Source organism: Falco naumanni, chromosome 12 (genome assembly GCF_017639655.2).
Source record: "Falco naumanni isolate bFalNau1 chromosome 12, bFalNau1.pat, whole genome shotgun sequence".
Lineage (NCBI taxonomy): Eukaryota > Metazoa > Chordata > Aves > Falconiformes > Falconidae > Falco > Falco naumanni.
Genome location: NC_054065.1, coordinates 659,496 through 684,447, shown reverse-complemented (window position 1 = coordinate 684,447; position 24,952 = coordinate 659,496). Strand labels below are relative to the sequence as shown.

The 24,952-nt window shown below is 38.4% G+C and overlaps 1 protein-coding gene across 2 annotated transcripts in view; it reads right to left on the bottom strand.

Moving 5' to 3' along the window:
• Positions 1-24,952, bottom strand: part of CFAP61 (cilia and flagella associated protein 61) — a 117,569-nt gene that overhangs the window by 48,183 nt on the left and 44,434 nt on the right. For both annotated transcript variants that reach the window (XM_040611823.1, XM_040611822.1), the window contains 2 exons: positions 18,299-18,426; positions 3,448-3,546 (listed from right to left, as the gene is read on the bottom strand). In XM_040611823.1, coding sequence (XP_040467757.1) covers positions 3,448-3,546; positions 18,299-18,426 — 227 coding nt within the window. The remainder of the gene's footprint in view (positions 1-3,447; positions 3,547-18,298; positions 18,427-24,952) is intronic.

Sequence of the window (24,952 nt, the reverse complement as noted above, 5' to 3'; positions counted from 1 at the left end):
CAAAAATCTTAAAATGCAACTGAATTCCTCTGAAACACGTATTAACAGGAATAAAGAAGAAATAATCCCATAGGCTACCCAGAAGAAAACAAGATTTGCAGTTAAACACAGGAAAGAGACTCAAACACTGCAAATGTGAAAAATACTAATCTTCACTAATTTGTAACTGAACAACAATTTATTCTTAATGAAAATGGGGAATCAATTTCTGTAATTTCAAAGCAATCACCTTCAGTGCTAGGTAACAAACAATATAAAGGTTGGTCTGTTTTAAGAAGCAGAGCCTTGTTTTGTACAGTAGTTAGTTTCCAGGGCGTTTTGTCCCTGAACATCTCATGGACTAACTGTTTTCCAAATGAGATACCTCGACATAAATCTAATTTTCAGGGTGAGTATGATGTGCACATTCTAGCATCATACTTTGGCAGTATTAATTCTACATCAATAATAAAAAACTAAGGAAACTACTAAAAACACTTGTCGATTTTGAAAATCTCAGGCAAGGTTTACTTTTTGCAGCTCTTAAATTTCAGTGCTGTTAACAGCCTGTTTTCAGTGTGAAGTATGATATATATCCCTATGTATGATGGAAGCATCAAAGATCTGGAAGCTGCTATTTAAAAAGCCAATTTTGAAGCAAATTTGAATGGAGCAAAACATCTTCTAATGACTCAGTAATTAAAAAAAAAAAAAAATTATTTCCAAAGGTCTTTTATGACTCAAGAGTATGCCCCCACCCTGCCCAACTAAGCAAATACCAGGATACTTATTTATTATTGCATTTGTACTACCCTCTCTGCTTAATAAACTTATGGAAAGACAAATATTCCTGAAGATAAAATACTTCAACACAGATGTACAATAGACACCATTAGAAATTGCATGGAGGACCAGAGAAATAATGTTTTCAACAAGGTCCATTATGACTCTTGAACACCACTGAGTCTTGCAATAGCCCATTATGAAAATAGTACATTGCTGGCCATTCTGCAAATCCAGCTAGACTCAACTCAATACTTTCTTGATACTGAAAACTTACACTAGGCAAAATTCTGTGAAATTAGGTCCTTTCAGTAGAATTGATGATTAATGCTAATCCCAAACCTTTTTATAGCTTTGTAGAGGGATGAACACATAGGATTTAGTGAAAAAAAAAATGCAACAGGTTTTAAACAAGCAAAAAAGATGAATGAATGGCTGGTGTTACACAGATGTCTAGTGTATGAGATCAGAGTGACATGGCAAGAAGATGGAACTTGCACATCTTGTGTGAAAGGCAGCCAAGTCTCACCCCCCTGCTAGTGCTTCACACCTATAAGACAAGATGGGAACACCCAATAAAGAAATCCTGGGCTTCACTCAATCTGTGATCTGAAATCACTGCAGAAAAAATATTTCACCTACCAAATAAAGCTCACGGCCATTCAGATGCTCAAGAACTTTACTTTCTATTGATACCGAGTGATGAAAAAAATTCCACTTTCTTCCACAGGACTAAGTGTAATGTGACTAAATAGAATGAGACTCTGCTAATGTTCAAGCATTTGAAGCCTTTACATATATATATACATGTATACATATATATACATGAAGTACCAGTGACTGCAGCAGAGAACACCGGAGACAGACTCAGTGCTAACAGCTTTTATTTTGCCATTAGTACCACAATATACATTCTAAATCAGAGCTGATTGCTACACATTAATTGTTGTTACTGAGTTTCCAAAGTTGTCATACAGGATGCCACAGAAACAAATAAAGTCACTTTCATGATCTGAAGAATTTTAGGATTGAATGACCTCGCTTTCTGAGGCACTCTGCATCCTGTGTACTCACAAATACCACAGGCAAATAAATAAGGGGGAAAAAACTACTGACAATTCTGAACTGTAATCATGCAGAAATCTATAAATAAAACAGACATCAAGGAAAGATGAGAGTTTTCAAAGGCACCTTTATAATTGAGGTGCACAGCTCCGAGGAGACTGACGCTCCAAAATCACAGGGATGCTTTCAAAAATCATACCCTGCAGAATTCAATTTTCACTCTTAATCTGCTTTCAAATTTTAGCAGCTAATTCTGGTGAGACAGCTATGAACTGCAACTTTTCATCAGGAAGGATGTTTTGTTATTACAACTCCTTTACAGTATAGGTAGGAAAAAGAGCATGTGCATTTATGTAGGCATATGATCCCTCCATTTACTAGACTTGAACTTTCTACAATTAAAAAATGAATGCAGGTAACTACTTATAACTGGCAGGCAAAATTCCATATGAGGTAAGGTGGTTTTAAACAGGTTCACATCACACTATTTTGATGTTTTGTAGAGATTTCATTTTTAAGATTCACCACACAGACATTGAGTTGTTTTTCCATTTAAAGAGCTCGGCCTTTAGTGCATTGCCACTTACTGAGCAAAAAGATTTGGTAAAAAACAAGTGTGCAGGTTCCAAAGAGTCACATGCCAAATCTGAATAAATTATACTAAAGTCCATTCCTCAGCTACTCAAAGTAACCAATTCACTTTAATACCATGCTTCTCAATGTCAAGAAGAATCGTGTTCCTGTCTACAGTGAGGATTCCTACTCACTATTCCAAAATAAAATCATCAAAACAAGTACATTATATTTAAGTGAGAATTACATACTGTGAATTTTAATGAGGTAAGATTTTATCCTACTAAATGGAAGATATTTTACTCATTGGCAAACAAGAAAACTCATGAAATGTCTGACTGGTCACTAGATGCAAGCCTAGCTCTCTCTCACAGTCTTCCCTTCAGCTGTTTGCACGAGACCCCTGGCTCTACCAGCCCCAGGGAGGTAAACATAAAGGAACCACACTCTGGCTGGGACTGCAGGTAGACTTCCACAGCCTGGCAAACAAATAGTTCACAAGCAGCAGAATTGATGCAGCACAGTTCTTCCACATTTATCAACAGCAATAATCCTAAACTTCACCCTGTATACTCAGCAAAATTCCCACTATCATCATTGGGGTCTGAGTCTCACCACAAGGCTGCTACAAGTAGATCACCGGTCATACTGTCAATATTAATTCTTACATGTTCTTTTGTTCAGCATTTCTTGCAACAAAACTCATAAGTTTAAAATTAAGTAATATTTAAAAAGCAAGCATACATCTTTTGTCATTTTTCTTTAACCTGGAGATCTAAACAATCTAGAAAGTTTTGGAAAGCAGAGACCAGTGTCCTGGTATAATACTATGGATTGCTGTCCTGAAGTTACTGCTTTAGCAATATTTCCCTAGTAATGAATATATTAACGCCTTTCACAGGTGAATGCATGTTGTACAGACACCTTGGATTATTTTGAAGCTATCTGTCTATGTATCTATCTAAAATTTAGAACAAATTTACAAAGAATTACAAAGTGTTATGTTTTCCTTTGAAGCTATGGAAGTGTTTATATATTAAAACAAACCTGGTAATTAAAAATCTTCTGTGTTTGGAGCCTAGTAGGTCTTTTCCTGGAAGCCCATGAATTGAAATCAAGATCAGATTGTTGAACTTCAGACGCGGACTGTGGAAAGAAACACAAAATGCCACAGTTCAACCAGTGTAAGTTTGCTGAGGCTCTGTTTGGTACAAGCATAACACGAGTGCATTTCAACATACGGTTACCTGGTATGACACCATGCTTAGCTTCCCAGCCCATCACTGTGACTGTCGAGCTGTGCAGCACCCAGCACAGTATCATCTCAGTCCTGACAGAGATATTTAGACTCTACCACGTAACTAACAAGCTCTGTTCCTAAGACCTTATGGCAGGACTTGCCTTCCATGACCACAAAAGGTACTGTAAGGCCACTCAGTCTTTGGCAAACACCTTTGCTGTTCACAGCTCATCACCTGTAAGCTGCAGGAAAGAAAAAGAGCAATTCCTGACAACTGGTAATTCACCTGCTTCCTTCATATGCTTAGGAGGGCATATCAAAGGAACAGCACGGATTTTAATTCCATATTCAGGAGGATGCAGAAAGTAATTCCTTTACACAGGCCAGGTACAAAGTGTTTTACCATTTTGCTAAGATGCATGTATCTGGATACAAAAAGAAAAATGCTTTCCATCATAGTTTCATTAACACCAGAGCGTAGGAGGGACAAGACCGACAGTATGTTGAACTAAATGTGATCTGACATTTAAAAACAAATAAATATTATGAGTGATTAAGCCTTCTAATCTTCAAGGCTTTCTGTAAGTTAAGTATGGATCGATGCAAATGGTACAAAGGAATCAGAATGTTTTTTATCAACCAATGTTAATTTGTTATTCATACGTTTAAAAAATATATTCAAACAAAGTTAAAGGTCACACTTAAACCAAGGAATTTCAAGGTTACGGCTGCCTCTCACAAAATGCATATTAATAGTTTAATTCTGGATTATGGATTATCTATGGTAAATCTCCATGCATACTCAGCCTGACTGCAATGTAATAAATAACCTTAATGTAACAGAGTGCATATATTTATACAGATTATGGGCCTGATGCTCATTTAAATTAAGGTCACTCTGCAGAGGTGGGTGTAAATAGAATTTGCTCTTCATTTATGGTCACATTATGAATGTGCCAGCTGAGTGATACAAAGCGATCTTCATGTAAATGAAAGCTGGCCCAATACATTAGGCTGAATTTAAAGTGTACAAAATGCCATCTGCACTCAGGGAGCACTCCTAGTGGGGTGCAAATGTGAACAATTACAATAACTTTACACACAAAAATAGCATGACTCCTTGGAATTTAGTTTACATCTTATTATTAGGAAAACTACTACAACAGTACATAGACATCTTAAACATTCTCCTATCCTGTCTGCCCTCAGAGCAGTGAAGTTTCTTTTCAGCTTAGAGCTGAAATCATCTCTTTACATGCTGCATGGCCTCTTGCCAGCAGGTCTCCAAATCCAGGTGCTACAGTAACATTAATTTAAATTACGTGAACAATATTTAGGATGAAAACATTGCAAGCAACCACAAGAAAAATGGCAGGACGAAGGCCCTAGGCAACATTAATATGCCTCTTTTGCATGATTGCGCTATGATGCACTTTATTGATCTGGTCACATACTTATTCTCTTCCGCAGATGCTGCACCTCTATTAGCCCATATACAGTCATCCAGTTATTTCCACAGTCATATAGTATTTGTTCAGTTCTTCCCCACTGAGCGTGAGGCTTCAATTCAGACCTTTCACTCAGTAGGATGTACTAACTAATGATTTAATTCTACCTCAGCACTCCCATGGCATTCCCATATGCCTCAAACATTAATTCATGTTTCCCATTCCCATTCCCATCTTGTAGGCATCAAAATGTTGATGAGCATCTCCTTAGAATACCATGATGAAATGAGTCATATCTTTGATTCCCGTTTTACATTGAGAAAAATCAAGACACAAAGAAAAGTAGATTAAAGCTATCAAAAAGGCACACTGAATTTGGAGGCAGAAGGGAAAAGACCCAGAGGCTGGTACCTGGCACTCTCCCGGGCTCAGAGCGTGGGCATGTTGCACTCCGGGTCCAAGAGCCACACAGTGCTGGGCACAATTTATGCAAATAACGCTCACATTTTCAGAGAGTTAAAATCCATCCTCAGCTAAGAATCAAAATTTGTTAAATGTTTAAGCACAGGCTGGCATTTGTGAAAATTAACAGAATCTTTAAATAAGTGAAAAAATAACGCCCTAGTATCTTGTATTATCAAAGCTTGAATGTAGAACTGTAGTTGGTATGCCTAAACTTAGGATTTAAAATATTTATATATACAGGCACTTAAATACAAGCCTGAACACTACAGGCAAACTGTCTTAGTTTAAGTGCAAAGCGAAGTGCTTAGCCATGGTTGCTCAGGCACTGGCACACAGTTGCAGGGAGATAACAGGTCTGACCATTTCGACCAGGGACTGTTACACACGTTACCACACCCCACGCCATCATCCCCTTTCCTCTACCTAGCATTACTATTTCTAGGCTAACAAGAGGATGGTTTATTTATTATGGCCTTTGAATCCTTACTGCTGCCTAAAAGCTCTTAATAACTGAAAAACAACAAAGGCTCTGAGAAGCAGGTAATGCATGTTAAGAGAGTGAATGTCTTAGGTGCTTCTAATATATATAACAACGCCTAATATGAAATAGGGTAAAAGCAGAGGTTCCCATTTGGTGAAAAAGTCTTCAAGTTAAGAGCCTCAACCAATGCAACATTGAATAAGAGCACCTGCATTTTAGAAGCAAATAATTCCAGCAGGGATTCATGTTGCTGTGGATACAAAGGGAAGAACAGCTCAAAGATACTGGTAAAGCAGGGAGGGATTAGAGTATCTAGGGAAATAAGTAAAAGGTATTGGGTTTCATTGCACAGTTCTAGGGGACAGCTACAAAAAAAAAGTCTAAATACCCTTGTCCTTGAAATAAAATAGGATTGCTAATTTATGGTGAGCATAATCAAAGGAAGAAACAAAACAGTTTTAGTACATTATTTTTATGTATCCTGGCATCTGTGAATCTGTTAGAATATTCCTTGCCTAGTTTTTCTGGCTTTTTTTTTTCCTGGTGTCTTGCTACCTTTTTTTCTTTTTTTTTTTTTCTTGTGTGTGTGTAATGATGGAGGCTTAGATAGTGGAAACTGCCTGAACAAATGATTTAATTAATTGCTTTCATTAAATCCCTCATTATCACAAATAATAAGTCAAATCACTTTTGTTACAAAAAATAAAGTGCAGTGAAGTAGCCTACATGAACCTAAGCGGTGCAATTTATTTGAAACAAAGCATCACACTTTTTTTTATTTTTCCAGTCATTTATAAAAACTAAAATAAACAAGGGTGACAGAAGAGAATGCTTGATCTAGCTACCAAAATTGGTAAGCATATGCACTATTTTCCTGTATGCATAGTCCTTAGACAATAACTGTCATATCTGGAATTATGACCTATCCAAAAGTAAAGTCCTAATTATACTGTATCCTCAACTTCGCTGCAGCAGAGAACGCTTGTAAAAATGGCAGCTCGAGATCGTTCCAAAAATGGCAACAAATAGTCTGTTCTCACCACTAGATGCTGAAAACTTAGCTGTGATAAATTCTTGCATTACTGAAACTTTTAAATCAGAGAGATCTCTATCCTGGAGAAAAAAAAAAAAAAAAAAAAAAAAAAAAGAGCACCTTCAGGTTTTTTGTGGAGAGGAAGGAGCCCAGAACGAGGTGGTGTTTAAAAATAAAGAACTCCCGGGAGGCAATAACTTAGTGTTCAAGGCACAGAAACTCAAAGTGCCCAGGTGTAAGTCTCACTGTAGAAGGCAGATATAGGCAGTAGTTCTCCTTTTCCCAAATAATACAACTACCCAAAGTAGGATTTTTTTTTTTTTTTTTTTTTTTTTTTTTGTTAAGGAAAGATCAGCATTCCAAACATTTCAAGAACAGTAATAGGGATGTGACTTGCAGAATTTCCTTCTCCAAAAGGAAAAGATTTTCTAAAAAATTTTCCAGCCCTACACAAAACTATAAATAGAAATACTCAGCTTAACAAAGGTTACTAATATTAATAATAACACAGAAATCCCCACTCATTCACATTTTTCACTAAAGGATAAATAATTTACATAGCACTATAGACTTCCTTTGAGTAATTTTTCTGAGTAATGTATTTTCATACTGCCACTAAACTAAATTGCTTCTATTCGCTTGGACAAAGCCCCCTCCTTTCACTAGCAGAGCTGTAAAACCCTTTTACCTTTCTCCTCGCTTCCTCCCACTCTCTGGGCAGCTATGTTTGTCTCAGACAAACAAGAATCCACACAAAATCAAGTATGAACGTATGTGAAAACACAGCAAAACCATCTCCCCATATGATGCTACATGACACCATTCCAGTAGTATGAAGGCTCTGCAACTGATCCTACGACACTTGGTTATCAAACTTTTAGTAAGAGTCAGTAACAGAAGCAGCAGAAAGGGTTTATTGTTTGTATCACAATTACCAAAAGCGCCTGTTCTCAAGAACCTTATGTAAGTGCATCAATTACAGGCCTCAGAACAGGATTTCAGCTTAACTGCTGACCAACAGATGTCCATTTAGAAGTTATCCCTCTTTAATTACGAGTAAACAAAGATAAGCCAGTTCTCCATTGGATCAACCTTAGGAAAAAGTGTTAAGATTGTGAATGAATTTTCTCAATGAAAGAACGGATAACAATAAAGTCTTTACTGGGACACTTTTCAATGTGAGGGTCAAGAAAGGGGTTTTCCATGTATTTCTTCTATAAACCGCACCCACGATGACTCTTCCTCCCAAGACCAGTGACAGACGTATTAAGAACATCAACAACTGAAACAAAAAGATAGGTCAATCTAGTTGCCAGTAGCTCACATTTAATTTGACTGCCGCTTTTGACACCAAGGGATAGATAAGTCAGTTGCTTACTTCTGTGGGAGAATTCACCTCTTTCTTCCCAGAACATAACTATTTCCATTCCAAGATAGGCCACGACACTGGTGAAATTCACTGTCCTTTTCAATTTCAGAAACCACTCTTCTAAATTGTTCCAAACAGAGATTAAAAAGAAATTGTTTGGCTCTGATTTTGAATTTTTAAAAAATAAGGATGTAATTTCTTTAAAAACAAGAGAGCTGCTTTTCAAAAATGACACATCAGTGAAATATTTTGTCTTGTCCCAATTACCACCTCCTGATATTAAAACAACATCCTCCCTGCAAAAACTTAAAAATTTTATGGCATAGTGCTTTTTATTAAGGTACTGTTTTTTTCAGAAACTTCCCACCAGATTTACTGGTGATTAATATTATCAGATGCTGTATTCCAAAGAAGAGCAGCCTGTAAGCCCAGGCCATGAAAGTCACCACCGTCAGCACTTTTGGCATCTTAGCAAGAATCCATTAAAAAGCTCTGTAATGTTTACTTTGACCTTTGACTGACACCCTTCAAGGATGCTACCAGTGTTTCTCTCTCCCCAGCTGCTAGCTCTTCCTCACTGGGTTTCTCTCCAAACTTTGAACTGGATGGTCTGTTTGTACACAGGATTTGGAGGCACCTCCTTGGTGTTGAGGTCTAGTGCCCACTATCACGAGACAAAAAAAACCCAACAAAAAACTAAAAAACAAAAACCACAACGCCCCAACAAAGTTTCCATAAACTTTCCAAGCACCATGTTGAAGATAACTACATTTTTTGCCCCCACTATGCCTACTGGAAGATTTTCTCTTTTCAACAGTGATAATTCTCCTAACTTCTGGCCCCTGTTTGTTGGGTGCCAATTTATATCTACTTGAACTGGACAAGGACATCAATCACAAACTTAAAATAGCTGGGTTCTCGTCCATGTTTAATATAGTCTTATTCTTGCCAAGCTTCTGTTGCCCCTGGAATTATCACTTTACCTCTTTTTGTTCAACCAATATTCCCTGCTTCCTTCTTTGATCTCACTGAAACCCATATCCCCTCTCCGACCCTAGCTCATGTGGTATTCCCTCCCCTGTAGTGATCAACCCTTCTTCAACACCCCATTTCAAAAGCTGTTGCTCTCCAGTTATATATATCTCCTGCTAGGGTAGATCAATTAGTCCTCTCACTTTTTCCTTTAAGTGGTTAGTCTTAAATCCTCCTCCATCTTGTAATTTTAACGCTTGTCTCTCTTTTATCCTCTGGGCTGACTGCTTTCCCATAGAATATACTTAAAAACATTAGCAACTGACCGCTGCATTTCAAGTCTTTTATTAATTCCTCCTTTTTTCTGTAGTTTTGTATCACCCCATGATCTTGATTTCTCACTGAACGTTACCAAACATGTCTTTTTCTAGTTACTTCTTTCAGACTCCCGTCCATATCATAACTCATTTTTCTGAAACAACTCGGCCACCCTCCTGTCACTGCCACTGCTTTTATCCCTTCTAACCACCTCTCATTTCCCAGCAACTGTTTTTGCTTTCTTCACCTATGTCAACTCAGCTTTCCCTATTCTTTTTCGCACCATTCTTCTCTAGTGATTGTGGCTCTTTACTGTAATTCAGTTGAGCCTTTTTTCCTTTGTTAGACTAATTCTTTTCCACACTTTGCTTCTCAACCTATATTGACCTTTGCAATTTTACCACTAAGCTCTTCTCCCTCCCTTAACCACCCCTTGTTAAGCTTTCCTCTCAGAAGTCTCTCTGACTCTGCACCTTGCCAGTACTTGCAAAGCCTATACCAGGCTGTGAATGTGTGTATCAGTTAACACACGTAACATACACACACTGGAGTACAGCATTTAAAAGCAAACTTCTAACTCAACTTAAAACTGAGTCTTAAGTATGTGCTTATTTGCAGGGGTACTTCCAAGATCTAGCTTATTAAAATCAGCGTGGCAAAGTCCTTACAGTATGAGTTGTTACGTGACGGAACAGGAAAATCTAAAGAGCTCTTTCCTTGGACCACACAGAACACACAGCTGAACCAGACACATCCATATACTTACGTGGGAACATCCACAGCTTTACAAAATTAGCCCTACCATCCCAGATGTAGGCTGGCCTTGAATTTGACCAAAGTACCATCCAAACACTGCTTTAGTGAGAGCCTTTCCTTACTAAAATGTCAATTTCCATTCTATAAATGCTTCAGCATTTCATCCTGTTCAAAGTATATAACAGGGCAATTATTTTTCTAGACCGAAAATGAAGGATATCTGTTGATGGCCTTGGTAGTTACAGTCTCTAGCTGTTTAAATCTAATCACCTGGAAGATTCAAAATCACAGTTGAGACACATCAAAATCATTTTCCGCAAATAAGAATACCATAAATCAGAGAGCAAAACTAGAGTTTGGTTGAAATTTTGCTATCCTGTCTGAATGTTTCAGTGAATAACATACAGTGCAAATTCCACCTTGTTAATAGGACATTTTTAATGTTATTGGCCAATCACCCATGTTAAACCTAAGGGTTTGTTTGCCTTTTTTATGGCTGCCTACTTGCCAAACCCAGTTTTCCGTATTATTGCAGAGGAGATTAACATTTTGATTCTGTGACGTTGTTTGGTGCAGATTTGGCAATGGTGCCTTCACAGAGATGAAAAAGCATACACCTTAGAAAAGCTCTTGGATGTCAAAAGATAGACTTCACTTGAATTTGAAAGGCTTGAGATTTCTACCAACATTTTTGTCCTTGCTTATAGCCAAGGACCATCTACATTTTCCTCCTGACAGCAAGAGCATGCAGAAAGAGAAGATGCTCATGAAAGTTGCATGTTCTGAGGCACCACCCCAGTGCCACATGCTGTTGACAGAAAGCTGGCAGCTCAGGAAGGACAGGGACATGGCTGGTGGAGGAGTCAGCTGGGCCAAAATTCCTGATCTCAAACATCTGCATGTAGCAGCTGCGGATCTGGGCCTCGCAGCACCTCCAGCCCTGGCAGCCTGATGAGCACAGCTGCCTCTCTGATATTGCATCCTTTAAACATAGAACAGCTCAGAGTGGTGCGGCACCACAAAGCCATGTAATGCCCGTTTCTTCACCAGGGCAACATGATGCTTCTCCAGCAGCTCCTTCCCAAATGGCCCATGCCCACAGGAAACTGAAATTCTGCCTGCTTAATCCAGAGATGCTACTGACTGCCACAGTCCTAGGGAAACAAACCCCACAGGGTAGGGTGTTACACTTCACACCACAATGCAGTGCAGTAACATGGGTACTGGAAGCAATTGAGCCGCAGCACTGTGGAGCTCCATCTAACCTAACCAATCCACATTAGAAGTCTGGGGAATCCAGATAACACAGCATGCAGTAAAGATTTACCATCTCGTTACTGTATCTTATGCACTCCCAACTCTCATTTCAATGTAAACTGCATTCCAGATCTCCCTCCTGGGATCTGGAGGGTAACCACAGCAATCCAGAAAAGGAACACTGAAATTTCAGCTCATCAAGCATTCAGAAAAAACAAGCAAGTACCTTCAAATAGTGATCTTCATTTGTCACAACCCTCACTCTGCCCCCTGGAGTGCATACATATATACACATGAACAGGAATCAAATCTAAACAAATCTCTAGAGGAAAGGATCACAACTTAACCAGCCAACTAATTTTTTCTCCACTGTAGTAGCCTGAGCAGTCTTCTGTGCTTCAAAACCAACCTGCAGGCAGTTTAGAGACTGTTTTGAAGATCTCTGTAGCTACACCTCCACAACAGCTCTGGGAAACAAACTTCAAACAGAAGAAAAATAAGTATGAACACAAGAGAAAGTACATCTCCATCGCTTTAGCAGAGAAATGGAAAACCTAAATGCAGTGTTTGCACTTGGAATGCTTCTTTATTTGCTTTGAACTGCATTGATCAGAGAGCTACCAGATGCTTCGGGCAGTCAGGTTACCAAACTCTGTACACAGCTGCTGAAACAGCCATGCTAATGTCATACTTAGTCACCAGGAAAGGTATGATAAATACAAAATACAGTTCTATAAAAATTCTTGTGACTCATTTCAATTTTGAAACAGGCCCTTTACATGAAAACTACTATTTCCAAGATGGGGTTTAACATGCAACAAGAAGTTAGGAATATTCAGGTAAAAACAGCAACAAAAAAAACATCCTCTTTTTTATTTAAAGTGTGAAATAACAGTTTGGGCTCAGACAAATCTTTGCCTATGCTTAAAGGGCAAGCACTTGAAGATGAAATAACCTTATTTAAAACTGAAAACTGTCTCTAAAGCAAGAACATAGCTATAAAATAACTATATATCTATGTTAATTGAGTATCATTTTTTGGCAGAGGCATGTCAAATGCCTGTTAGGAAGGCTGATCTTGACCCATATCCTCTCCCCTAGTTTATGTCTGGTATCAGTCACTGACAGTGTTCATTGTGATCCTGACTGTGCAACAAGGCGAGATATGACCTGCCTTATTTATCTGTGTCACAACTTGATCTCTATTCACCAGAAATGATGGAAGGCAACAATGTCTGAAGCACGCAGGCCCGGTGACACTGAACACATGGTCGACTACAACATTGTTCTGGATTTGCCCTGGTATGAAAAAAAGGCAGTCAAAAGGAAGCACATGTATATCAATTCATGTGGCAAAGATAGATAGTATGAAACAATGAAGATCACTAAACCATTCATTACATGTTAGCTCTGTGATCAGCAAGTAAGCACTAACTATTTAATTAGTCAACTAATTAGTGACAGGCAACATGGAAGGCTTCAGATGTTCTCAGACAAATGCAAAGATAAAAAGCCTAATTAAACAGCAAGCATTATGCTAACTATTGCCAAACCGGACAGATGTGCAGGATATTGTATAATACTGTGCCGCCAGATAACGGCAGTTTAGCTGTTCTGTCAGAAACCACGTTTTAAAAATCCCTGCCATTTCTAAACTAATCTTAGATACCCTTAACTCACAAAGGGAGAAACTGGCCTGCAGACAGAAAAAAAAATCACAGGTTTACTGGGTTAGATTCTAATTCTACTTTAAGAAAAAAGTTCAGGACTTGGACAAAAATATACTTTAATCCATTCACTTTTTAAACAAAGTAATTATTTTAATGCACCCACACGGAGAGGAAATATATTTTGCAACACTTTCACACAAAATATTGTGATCTCAGCCACCATTTATTGCTATTTTGTGTAGCACATTATGTATATTTCCAACATCCTCAGAGAATAAGTCATTGTTTACACCAGAGGTTGGATTACGGAGGTTTTCAAAATCGTGGATTAAAAAGGGTTTTCCCTATAATCAGAAGACAATAACGCTTTCCACAGCTATATGCAAAGAGGTGGATAAAAAGCTAATTGGTTCACTACACTGGAACCAATGACAAGATACTGCTGCGAGCAAGCTTTCTGCGTTCTTGCAGCCAAACTTCAATCACCTGCTGTCAGGCCGTACTAGTTAGCATGCTGTTCTGTGAATCATCCACCCGAATAAACTGAAAATGCTATTTTTTAAAACTGTATGTTCTTCTGGCCTAACACTGCTGCCATGACCATCATTCTTTAATTATCCAAGAGAACAAGAAGAAAAAAAAAAAAACCAAATCCTGCCCTCCTGGTAAATCTGTATTTAGCAATGAGGTGATTTTTTAAAGCATCTCAGTACTTGGGAATATGAAAGTGTTGGGCTATAGCTTACACTCATCAGGAAACCCATTTAGGGAAAACAGTGGTTTAGCTGAGGACTGTGCAACTCAGTATGCCCAATTCTAGTTTTTCACAGGTTTTTAATTATTTAACTGCAGTTGATATTTCTCCCGCTGAACCTCACCTCCAAGAACTGGTATTTGCAGAACTCTGAAGGGAACTCATTACTCCTTGTCTCATATTCATAGGTACCGATACTCTATTCACGAAAACAGGTTTTACACTTGCAAATCATTTTCAGATACAATTTTCATTGAATACTTGCAGGTTGAATATTTGAAACAGCTTTTTCATTTATAAACTTAGCATATGCATACTTGATCTCAGTGGGGATGACAAAAAAAGGGTAACATTTTAAAAACTTCTGTAGATTTAAATCAGGGTCTTCATTCATGATAATTTGTCAATGTTAGTGGCTCATCGTACTGCAAGCGTAAGTGGGGGCACACACATTATTTACCAGAACGTCTCATAAAACTCTTTGTAATTTTTTAGAGAAACTAAAAATAAATAAAACTTGCATTTTAGCTTAACCTCCCTTTGTAGTTTCTTTGATTTGATTCACTCAGATGCTGAAAGGGCTTTCTTCCCACATCCTTCAACAAAGGGGAGGCAGGAGCGCCAGCCAGCACTAACAGTTTGGAGGGCAGAGAACAATAGAGGCTGAGAGACTCTGTGTTGCTGGGCTGAGCTGCATTTTCACAAGGCGGGTTATTTGTTCAGTTGCTACTTCTCCTTTAGGACTGCACATTGCTCAGAGTTTACAATCCTTTAACAAATGGTCTGATGCTGCTGCAATTTACGTAAGCCTTGTCTTAGTGCTAGAGAGTGACCTAAGTCCTGGCTTTATGCTAGGGGAAGCATATAATTGCACTGCCCAGGAGGAGCTCCATGCAGGAATTGTGGGAATCACAATTCCTTCCCTGCTTGCCATGCTCCTGCAGGGAAGTTAATTACTGCAGCAATTTATGATGCAACTCACTCTCCCCCTTCCACAGTGTCTCAGCTCTGCTGCCCAGCTCGCTGCAGCTCCTCACCTCAGTGCTGCTTTCACACCTGTACTTATGGACAGCCAGCTGTGCAGGAGAAGGGAGGCCAGGCTCTGCCTGCACTGCTGCGAGCGCTACTGCCTCCACCATTTATTTGCCTGGTTCTTGAATAAAAATTTCATGTGCATCCTAAAAAAAAGCAGCACCGTAGCTGCAAACATGTCTGCATGCGATTACACTCCAAGAAAAAAAATCTGCTAAAGATATTTATTCAAATAGTGAAACGTGTATAATGAGATCACCTTCACTGACCTAGTGTTAGATTAAGCACAACAGAGGCAATTCTCCAGGGCTGAGAGCGTCCCGAGCGTTAGGAAGAAGCTTCGCCTACTAACAGGTTATTCTATAGACTCATTTGCAACATTTCCACAGTGCCCTTTGAAATAATGAGCACCAATCTGGGTGCACCAATGCTCTGGCCTCTGTGACAATGCGTTTCCAGAAACGCTACCAGCAAGGTAACGAGCACCAGTGCAAGACTGCAGCAGCATTTTGTAAGGTGACAGTTCACAGCACACACTCCTCCTTTGCAGCAGGGGCTGTAAAACTCATTTTCGGTTCGGATGGATAGATAAGGAGCGGTGCCCATGGCTGCTCCACGGCACCGCTTGAGGAGCGATGATGCTGAACTTCCCCAGAAGCGCTCTGCCGCCGCAGACATGGTGCAAACCGCAGTGCCGCTGCCCCAGCACAATGGGAGCCAGGAGCAGCCGTTGCAGCTCTCCAGCGAGGAGAGGTAATCCTCCTGATTACTTCTCTGTTCAACAAAAACTGTGTTCCTTCAGTCTCATAGAAGTTGAAAACACTTGTAAATCTAGTTCTGATAATTGTTATGTAGGTAAGTGAATTACATTTGTGTGTTTCCATGGTGACTGATAATGTAAAATAATTAAGTATGAAGAATAATGAGGAGAAAACTACTTCCTCTTTTTAAGGATTAGGGGCTTACAAATTGATTCAATCTAGCTATTTTTAGTGCATGTAACCTTTGCAAAGAATATTAGAAAATTATGAGGAAATTAAACTAAATTGTATTAAAAGGCCTTCACATTGATCAGGAGGCTCTTATCTGCTACTGATGTGAAAATTAAAAAAACAATCTTCCTTAAATTTATACATATATTACATAGTAATATGCATATTAATATAAATTCTGTGACATTTTGGCACTATGTGCTGACTGCTTGCTTTTTGCATTCTCAGAGCAATACACCATTTCTCTTCAGCAGGAGCGCTCTATTTGTGCAGCACTGGAGACAAGCACTCTCTGCTGTGTACAAGAAGGACACGTTCTGCAAGAACTCTTTGCTAGAATATAGTTCAAACAAAACTTCTGGCTGAAAAGACTTGGTTAAGGTATCTCGGAGGAGGGCACCTATAAAGGATTGCTCTGCAGACACGACACTACCTGTATGTTCTGTTCACTGCAGAAGGACTTAAGTTTCTGACTGACAGACTTGGAGCATAAATATGCTTTGCTTTTCCCTCACAGTATTTCATACTGAAAGCGTAGTAATAAACAACACAGGATGAATAACAAGAAAGTGGCTAATAGCTCTAAAGCACATTTTAAACTGAATTTTGAGTAGAACTGAAGGCCTAAAAGGTGCTGAGAACAGAAGGATGAGAGGGAAATGGTTTTACCTCAAGAGGGGATGCTCTACAGGAAGTCAGGAACTAAGAAAAAAAGAGCAAGAAACAGGTATTTTTTTTCTTCACTGCTGCAGCAATATAACAACATCCATATAGCACTTCAACTTTGCCTCTTCTTGCCATATTGATGTTTCAGTTTGTGATGTTAACAGTTGTTGTAGTAGAAATACAAACTCTTGGTTTAACAGGAAAAAAAATAGGTAAAATTTCCAATTTTCTGCCAACCATAAAAATGACAGCCTCCCTTAGTTTTTGTAACAAACATTTTGTAGTAACAATCGCATTCAAAATTTGAATTTTATATTAATTTCTGCAATTCTTTCAAGAAATTTCCAGTATGTATGTTTAATGTATGAGGAAAACAACAATTGCATAAAAGGAATTGCATTCTCACATATACTGTTTGACTTCCCAATAACTGCCTAAAACTGGAGGTATTATGGAGGGGGTACAGGCATAGAAGGTGCCAACAGGAAGGTATCAGAGAGAGGGAACCCCTGTCCTAACGTTGAAGAGTCTGTAGAACAGCAGAACCTGTCCACAAGTTAACTCTGGCTTAAACAGCAGAAGGTATAAAAACAGTTGCATACATTTATTCCCCTTCTCAACCAGTTTATACAGTTTATTTACTCCAGCTTGGATAACCCAAGGTAACCACACCAATTTGATTCGCAGTTTTACTGCTGAAAAATTCTCTAATGTATGTTGACAGCGTACGCTCTTGGTGGGCCACTGAGCTGGCTGACACTGCCAGAGAGCAGTGTCTTCTGCTGCACCTTTCCCACACCCACTCCAGGGTCTTCGGCAAAAATAGCAAAAGGGCCAGAAATGAACATTTTTTGGTTCCTGAACAATCCCAAACATCAAAAGCCTCATCAGAATCAGAATCAAAGGTATAAAAATGTGTTATCAGAATCAAAGGTATAAAAATGTGTTATCAGAATCAAAAGAATCACAGTGAGACTAGAACTTGACAAGCTTATGTTGTACATTTCTGCACAGCTTTGAAAACACAGCATCACAATGAGGTAAGAGAAGGGAGGGATTCAGACAGTGATTTGTGATCCCACTGGGCACAACTAGCTTTAAAGATCAACACTGCTTTGGAGCACACATGAAGGGCTATGAACTTAACCTCTACCTGTAGTATTTTTGTGTAAGAACAAAGATCAAAGAGATTTTAAGTATGTAAAGTTCTCATTTTTAGTGTGCCTTCACCTTGAAGGATCTGTGAGCAACTTTGTCAGTACTTTTGAGTTCCAGAGCCAGCCAGGATGCAAGTACCTATCTCTTTACATCTGCAGACACTCAGACCTTTAACATCTAGTACTTGGATACAGACTCGAAGCACGCTTCTAAATGGAAAAAACAAGCCACTTCTAACAAAAGGTAACACATTCTTCTCAGTAAAGGAAATAAAATGACAAACTTACCAAAAAACGAGTGTTTCCAGAAATGAGATTCCAACATCGGATGCACCAACCACCACAATTCTAGTGTTGATAGACACTTTAGACTCCAGCACCAGCTTTCGATTTATGTGGTTCAAAGAATAACTCAACTGTAAAAAAAAAAAAGTAAAATGACACAGAAATGAATTTTTTTTTAAAAAAAAACATAAACCTGCTAAGAATCATTAAACCATCAGTAATGCATTACCTTGTGTTCTTATAAAACTTATTATGGCTAACTGACAGGACTAATACTACGATTTTCCTGTGCATGGCACAAGATAAATGGTACTAAAATATTGAAATATGTGCATGTTTAACAGGTCACAGAAAATTAGCAGAGCTTAATGGTCTGGCTGCTTCTGGAAAAGATGCTATGGAGTCCTTGTAAAAAAGGAGAAAATACTGCCTCTTCTATAATTTACTACTATTTAGCTAACACCTGGGGAACATATATTCATGCAATGTTAAGGCCATTTTTATACCTTCTAGAGCAGTTTTTACTTTTGCCGTTTTATTTATGGAAATGGTCTTACTTGTAAATTAATTAGAAACTTGCATCTTGAGCGTCTTTGTTGGTTTAATTGAAAACTCTTCCAAAATGATAGAACTAGCTTTCTTTTTTGTTAAATACAGGGCAGCTACACTGAAAGCCAGGCTGTCAAATGAGTAAACTAGTATCTCAATGCCACTGGGATCAATACTCTGGCCAAAAATCTTACGATAAAGTTTTTAATTACTAGCTTATCAGTTTCCATTCTTAATGCATACACTGGTTAAGGCAATAAACTCCATGTAGGTTGTGGGGTTTTTTATAATTTGTGTCTCTAGGTCTTGCTAGATAGCAGAGATTCTCAAAACAAATATGCAAGAAAGGTCCAAGAAATAATATTGCATTTGACTTTTTTTTTCTGCCCTGAACTGTATTTAGTTTTCAAATTTCTGAAGAAAGACAGGGAAATACTTTCCATTTTGCACAACAACACACCTTGCATTTTTCTTATTGTTTGGAGCCACTTTTATTATTTGTCAGACACTTCTCTATATTTCTGCTGTGTCACTGAGGCAGGAAGCAACCTAAGACTTCTAACAGGTTTTCCTCTATTACAAATAGGAGACAGAGGGTTAATAAAATTAAGCCCTCCAAATTCCTCCTATGAAATTACAGTAGAAATATATTCTTTATATATTAGTTGACAAAGTAACTCAATATATGAAGAATAAGTATTTTATTTTAAAGCTATGGTAATTACATTTGCCTTCTCAAGAACTACATTACACATCGAGATTCCCAAGAGATATTTTGTGCCTTGTCTTTGCGATGGTGGAGACCCACAGCTGAGATTTCAGCACAGCCTCACCACAGAAGGTGGAGAATTGTCTGTGTAACATACTATAGAGTGCCATCGCCTATACCTTAAGGAAGGATTATGGATCAATTACTTGCAAATCGCCATCACTGTATAGCAAGTGATCTGAAATGTGGCAAAATTAAATGTCTTCTTCGGTCAGGCAACATTATTTTTTACTGCCAGACAAATGTTCTTCTGGTTGCAATTCATCACAGTGCAATGATGACATCCAGTGGTGAGCCACATTCATCTCAAGGACTGGACTGTACTGAGAAAACTCCAGAAGATACTTTAAATTGAAAGGTACACTAGCCCATGGTGGCTGCTTAACAGAGAAGTGAGACGTATGAAACCTAGCACATGCCCACAATCTCAGAGGCAGCTCTACACCAAGGAACAACTTGACTAGCCAGGGATAAGCCACAGAACAACTGTAACACTGCCCAGATTGTTGTCACATAGGACATCTACAAGTCTCTATGAACAAGCCTAATAATCCAATCCAAAGCCAGTGCTAGTTAGTGGTTAAACATTTCTTACATCAGGATTTGCCAGTAAAAAGGGGTTCGATCATCAATGAAAATGCAGTGTTTCCACACTTCAGAAACTGAAAAACATTTTTCTATTTAATTGAAAATGTACATCCCTGGGAAGAGATTTTAAGAAATGAGAAGAGCCAATGCCAACTATTAAAGGCATCCCCGACTGCTTAAAATAAAACTTGGACAATGTTTTTTCTAACATACTAAATGGGTATGCTCCAACTACAATGTCTGACATGGTTCTGACAAGTGCTGATGTATGTGGAGATCTCACGCTACCACAAATAGGTGTTGAGGATGCTGTGCTTAAGGCCCTAATCTTGGTATTCAAATTCTTTGGCTTTGTGAACTCTGCAGACAAGAACTCTGACAAACTTTTTTTGCTGCACACAAGAGTTGCAACTTTCTAGAAAAGCAATGCCTTCTGGAGGAAAAATTATTAGTGATGTTTACTGAAATGTGGCTTTTAACAAACAGTAAAATGGTAAAAAGAACATGAAGACAAACTACTTGTAATACATTTAATGAAAGTAACTAGACAGGAATGTCAGCAGCGAACAGGATAAACCCAACAGACCTTACAACAACACCAAATTCAAACATGTCCTTGTACTGCAGTGCTGTGTTGTTTTGGGGTTTTTTTGTTTTTTGTTTTTAATGTACTCCAACAATGAAATACAAAGCAGTAATACAATTTCCTAGAGAAGAGTTGCATCTAAGTTATGAAATGGCTTCTGTATCAATGATGCAAAGGCAGCGTATGAGTAGAATATAACTGGTTTTGTTCACCACACAATGGACCCAACACCAACAGCTGTCATGCTTCAGAAATCACCTTTCTAACAGCGAAGTACACTAAATGGCCCCAGGGAGTAAGGAATTAGGTGGATTGGTCCCATAATACCACCTTATTTTAACAAAATGTCAGGACAAATGACTACATATGTTCCCCAGAGGAGTAATCAGACATCATAATTGATAGGTCAATAGCAAACTAGCATTTATTTTGTATCTGATTTATTAAATAAAACAGCAATCTAACTAACATAAGGCAAAAAGCAATAATTGCCATTGTATGAAAAGGTATACATAGCTCAGAAAAAAAAAAGTATTTTCTCTGATTATACAAAAGATTACTTCCCCTCCTTCCCACCTAGCCTCTGCCACTGTACCACCTGCCATGGTGCTTCCACCCAGGAGGGCAGAGGGCCCTCAGCGCCTTCAGCCCCCATGCTGACAAAAGTGGCCTTTCTCAATCAAACCACAGAGAACGTGTTTTTTCATGTGGACAGTCAGCACCATCCACTTAGAGGCCTTCAAACTTTATCTCAATTAAAAATGCTTATGCATTTCTCAGAATATGCCACTGAAAACACAAACCCTACATGTAAATCACATCTTTCACTTGGTCTCACAGCACAGCATCTGCCAAAGAAGGATTAATTTATAGCTTTAAAAATTCACACATCCTTTTACCCTAAGTAACCAATGGAAAAAGAAACATGAGATAATTATTTGGTTTTAGCAAACACATTTGTGTGGGTTTTTTCCTTTGCACTTTCAAACCATGTAAAGCATCATACATTCATTGTGCGTGCCCAGATCTCCCATCTGGGTAGCCACTCAGTTTACACATTGCCTGGAAATGTATTCATTGTACGTTTACTCAACAGTATACATTGGTGGTACAACCTCAAATGGAGCATGTTTTGTAGCTCCTTTTAGTTTGGTTTTATTAGAGCCTGGGATATCTGTAGGATTTCTAAAAATATTTATCACAATTGCTCTATAATGGGTCTTGGTTTTATAGCCAATGTCACAGAATGTTACATTCATTTAAATAGAAAAAGCACCAAAAAATTAAAAAACAAGTTGGACAGAATTTCAGCTGTGACAGAAAAGGGGCAGTGCTATGTTCTAAACTGGGTATTGGTAAATATACCCTAGTAAAACATAGCAGAGCGTCAAAGAGCTGTTATACTCATCACCAGAACTCTTTATTCAAAGACTCCATAACGCAGCAGAATTTAGACTCAATTTTATTACACACTGAGGACTTGGGCTTTATCCAGCTAAACACACTTAATTGTTTGCTAAATTTCAAGTATGTTAAAAGTGCTCCTGAATTAAGAAGGACTCAGGGTACTAAAAGACAAACATGGGACTGACTCATTTGCTATATACTCAGCATCCTCACAGATCCCTTGTTACTACAGGATTATGCTACTTCCAAAGTCAATCTACAAAATGCTTCGAAAAAGCTTTAAAAAAAAAGTCTGACTTGTTTTTAAGCAGAAATTACTATCTTAGCTTGCTGCAAATGTCATTAACAGCTGTATAGTACTGACACCATGCTTTCAAAATAAAGATAGGTCATCTTACTTTTAATTTCACACGTGCACAGAAGTGGTAAACATTCAGAGCATTCCTGTTAATGATGCCATCTGGTGCCTCCCATAATTGTGTAATATTCACCCTTCCAAACAAGATGTAATGGCAGCAACACACAAAACCCACTGACATTTACAGTAAGGAAATTTATTATCAACCATCAGTTCAGAATGATTGTGTTTGCATGACTACTGGTGCTATAAAATCATCACCTTTACCAACTAAGTGGAGGTACAATAAATAATGGATTTTAATCCATGCACATATTATAAAAGCATTAAAAATTCATTACTTGAGCACAATAGCATCTTAAGCAACAGTTACTTCTTTAAAAATTAATACTACTTTCCTGGTTAAGTGAAAACTATACACACCAAGCCTTTGTTTATATATGAACCAATATGTTCATAGACAAATTGTAACATGTAGGAATTATTCTGTTTTAACTTTGGTACATGAACCTTAATATTTAAAAAACAGGGAATTCTCTTGCCCATGCTACCTAGGTACTCTCTCCTATATTTATTCTCTGTTATCTTAGTAGAGGCTTAATGATTAAAAAAAAAAAAAACAAAAAACAACTTTTGCATTTTAACTACTTTCAGTACATTCCAGTGCCTCAACTGATCTCATACAGAACTGAAACTAAGCCAAAATGAAACCTCCTATTAACTACAGGTTTTCTACAAAGCCAGAATACACTTTGCTTTAAGGCAGAAAATTATAAAGTAAAATAGCACTAACAGCTTTTCTTAACCACTCCTAGTAATTCAGTGTACCTTCAACTGTTATTAAAGAGTACCATTGGAGAGAAGATGCCTACAGAAGCATGGCTAACTATTTCTGTGGTAATGCATACAGACCACGATGGGGAATGAATACTGCCCAGTTACTGCAGCTCTGTAAGCTGCACTGAGATACGCTCTTATACACATTTGCACTTCAGGTGGGCGCACATTCCAAAGCAAAGGTTTTTTTGCTTTATAGTACTTTTACCTGTCTACCTTCCTGACATTTCTCTTGGGACGCATCATGTGAAAAACCTTGCTCCCTCAATTTCTTTCAACCATTCAGTTATGCAAAGCTTTTTGCTTTGTTCAGAACAGATTTTTCTGTTGTACACAGCCTCTTCCCCCACGTCATAAAATCTGCTTATTTTAACTCTTTGGTTTTATTACTTTTTAAATGCAACTGAGCTAAAATTTTCTAGCTGCAGTCTCCAGGCTAGCTGGGACTTGCAGTCATGATGCAAATGTCCCTTCTTTTTAGTCTGCTTTCGTCCACCTTGACAGCAAAGTGTTAACTGTCAGTATATCAGTTCTGAGTCCTTGATAGGTCAGGGGAATGGATTATGCTCAGCCTGGGCTGGTGATCCAAAACATTCAAGATCCTGTTCAATTTTTTTCAGTAAGAAGTACTGATGAAGGTGTAGTCAGGTATGTCCCAACTACACAGAGACACTAACATAAAAGTAAAGAATTAGGGCAACTTCTAATTAGCTGCCCTAAACATAAGAAAGTAGAAGCTGCAGAGAGTAAAATGCTCAAGACATAAAAAAAAGCTCATTAATAGAGAATAGCCCAGAACAGTACTTACACTTGCAACTCATTTGAGTATCTTCTGCAATACAAAGAATATGTATGAACATATGATTTGATGGAACAAGTTATAAGATTACTCTAAAAGCAATGATGTCTTGTTTAAAAACATCTTGTAAATCTTAAGTATTTTCTCTCATTTTACTTTAATATTGTTATTATTTTAAACTGCTTTCAGGCCATTTATTCTAGCACTTGCCATAAGCATCAGCATGGAATCAAGTAAACAGACAAAAATACATGCATTCTGGCACTGAAAACTAGTAAGTTAGCAGTGCCTTGTATTCCTATTTCTTCTTGAATCTGACATTAACATTTACCATTTCTTCTGTGGTTAAACTTCCATTTCTCCCAGACTACAAACAGGAGGGCAAGCTTTCAGCCTTTCCTCATGTTCCGACTCCAAATAATTTCATGTGGTGGTACAGAACTACACACAGACAGCGTAAGAATATGGACAATAGGCTTGCTTTTCTTAGCCTCTCCTTTTTGCAAACCCCTTCTGGATGGTCCAGAGCAGGGGTCCTCAAACTTTTTAACCAGGGGGCCGGCGCGCGGATGAAGTGGCAGGCAGCCATCTGTGGCTGCTTGGTTTCCCCCCCCACACACCCCAGTGGGGGAGGGGACAGACAGGGGGGTTCTGTAAATACCGGGGGCTGGATTGAGGATCCTGGGGGGGTGTATCTGGCCTGTGGGCCATAGTTTGAGGACCCCTGGTCCAGAGTCATGGAGTCCACAGACTACACTTCTGCA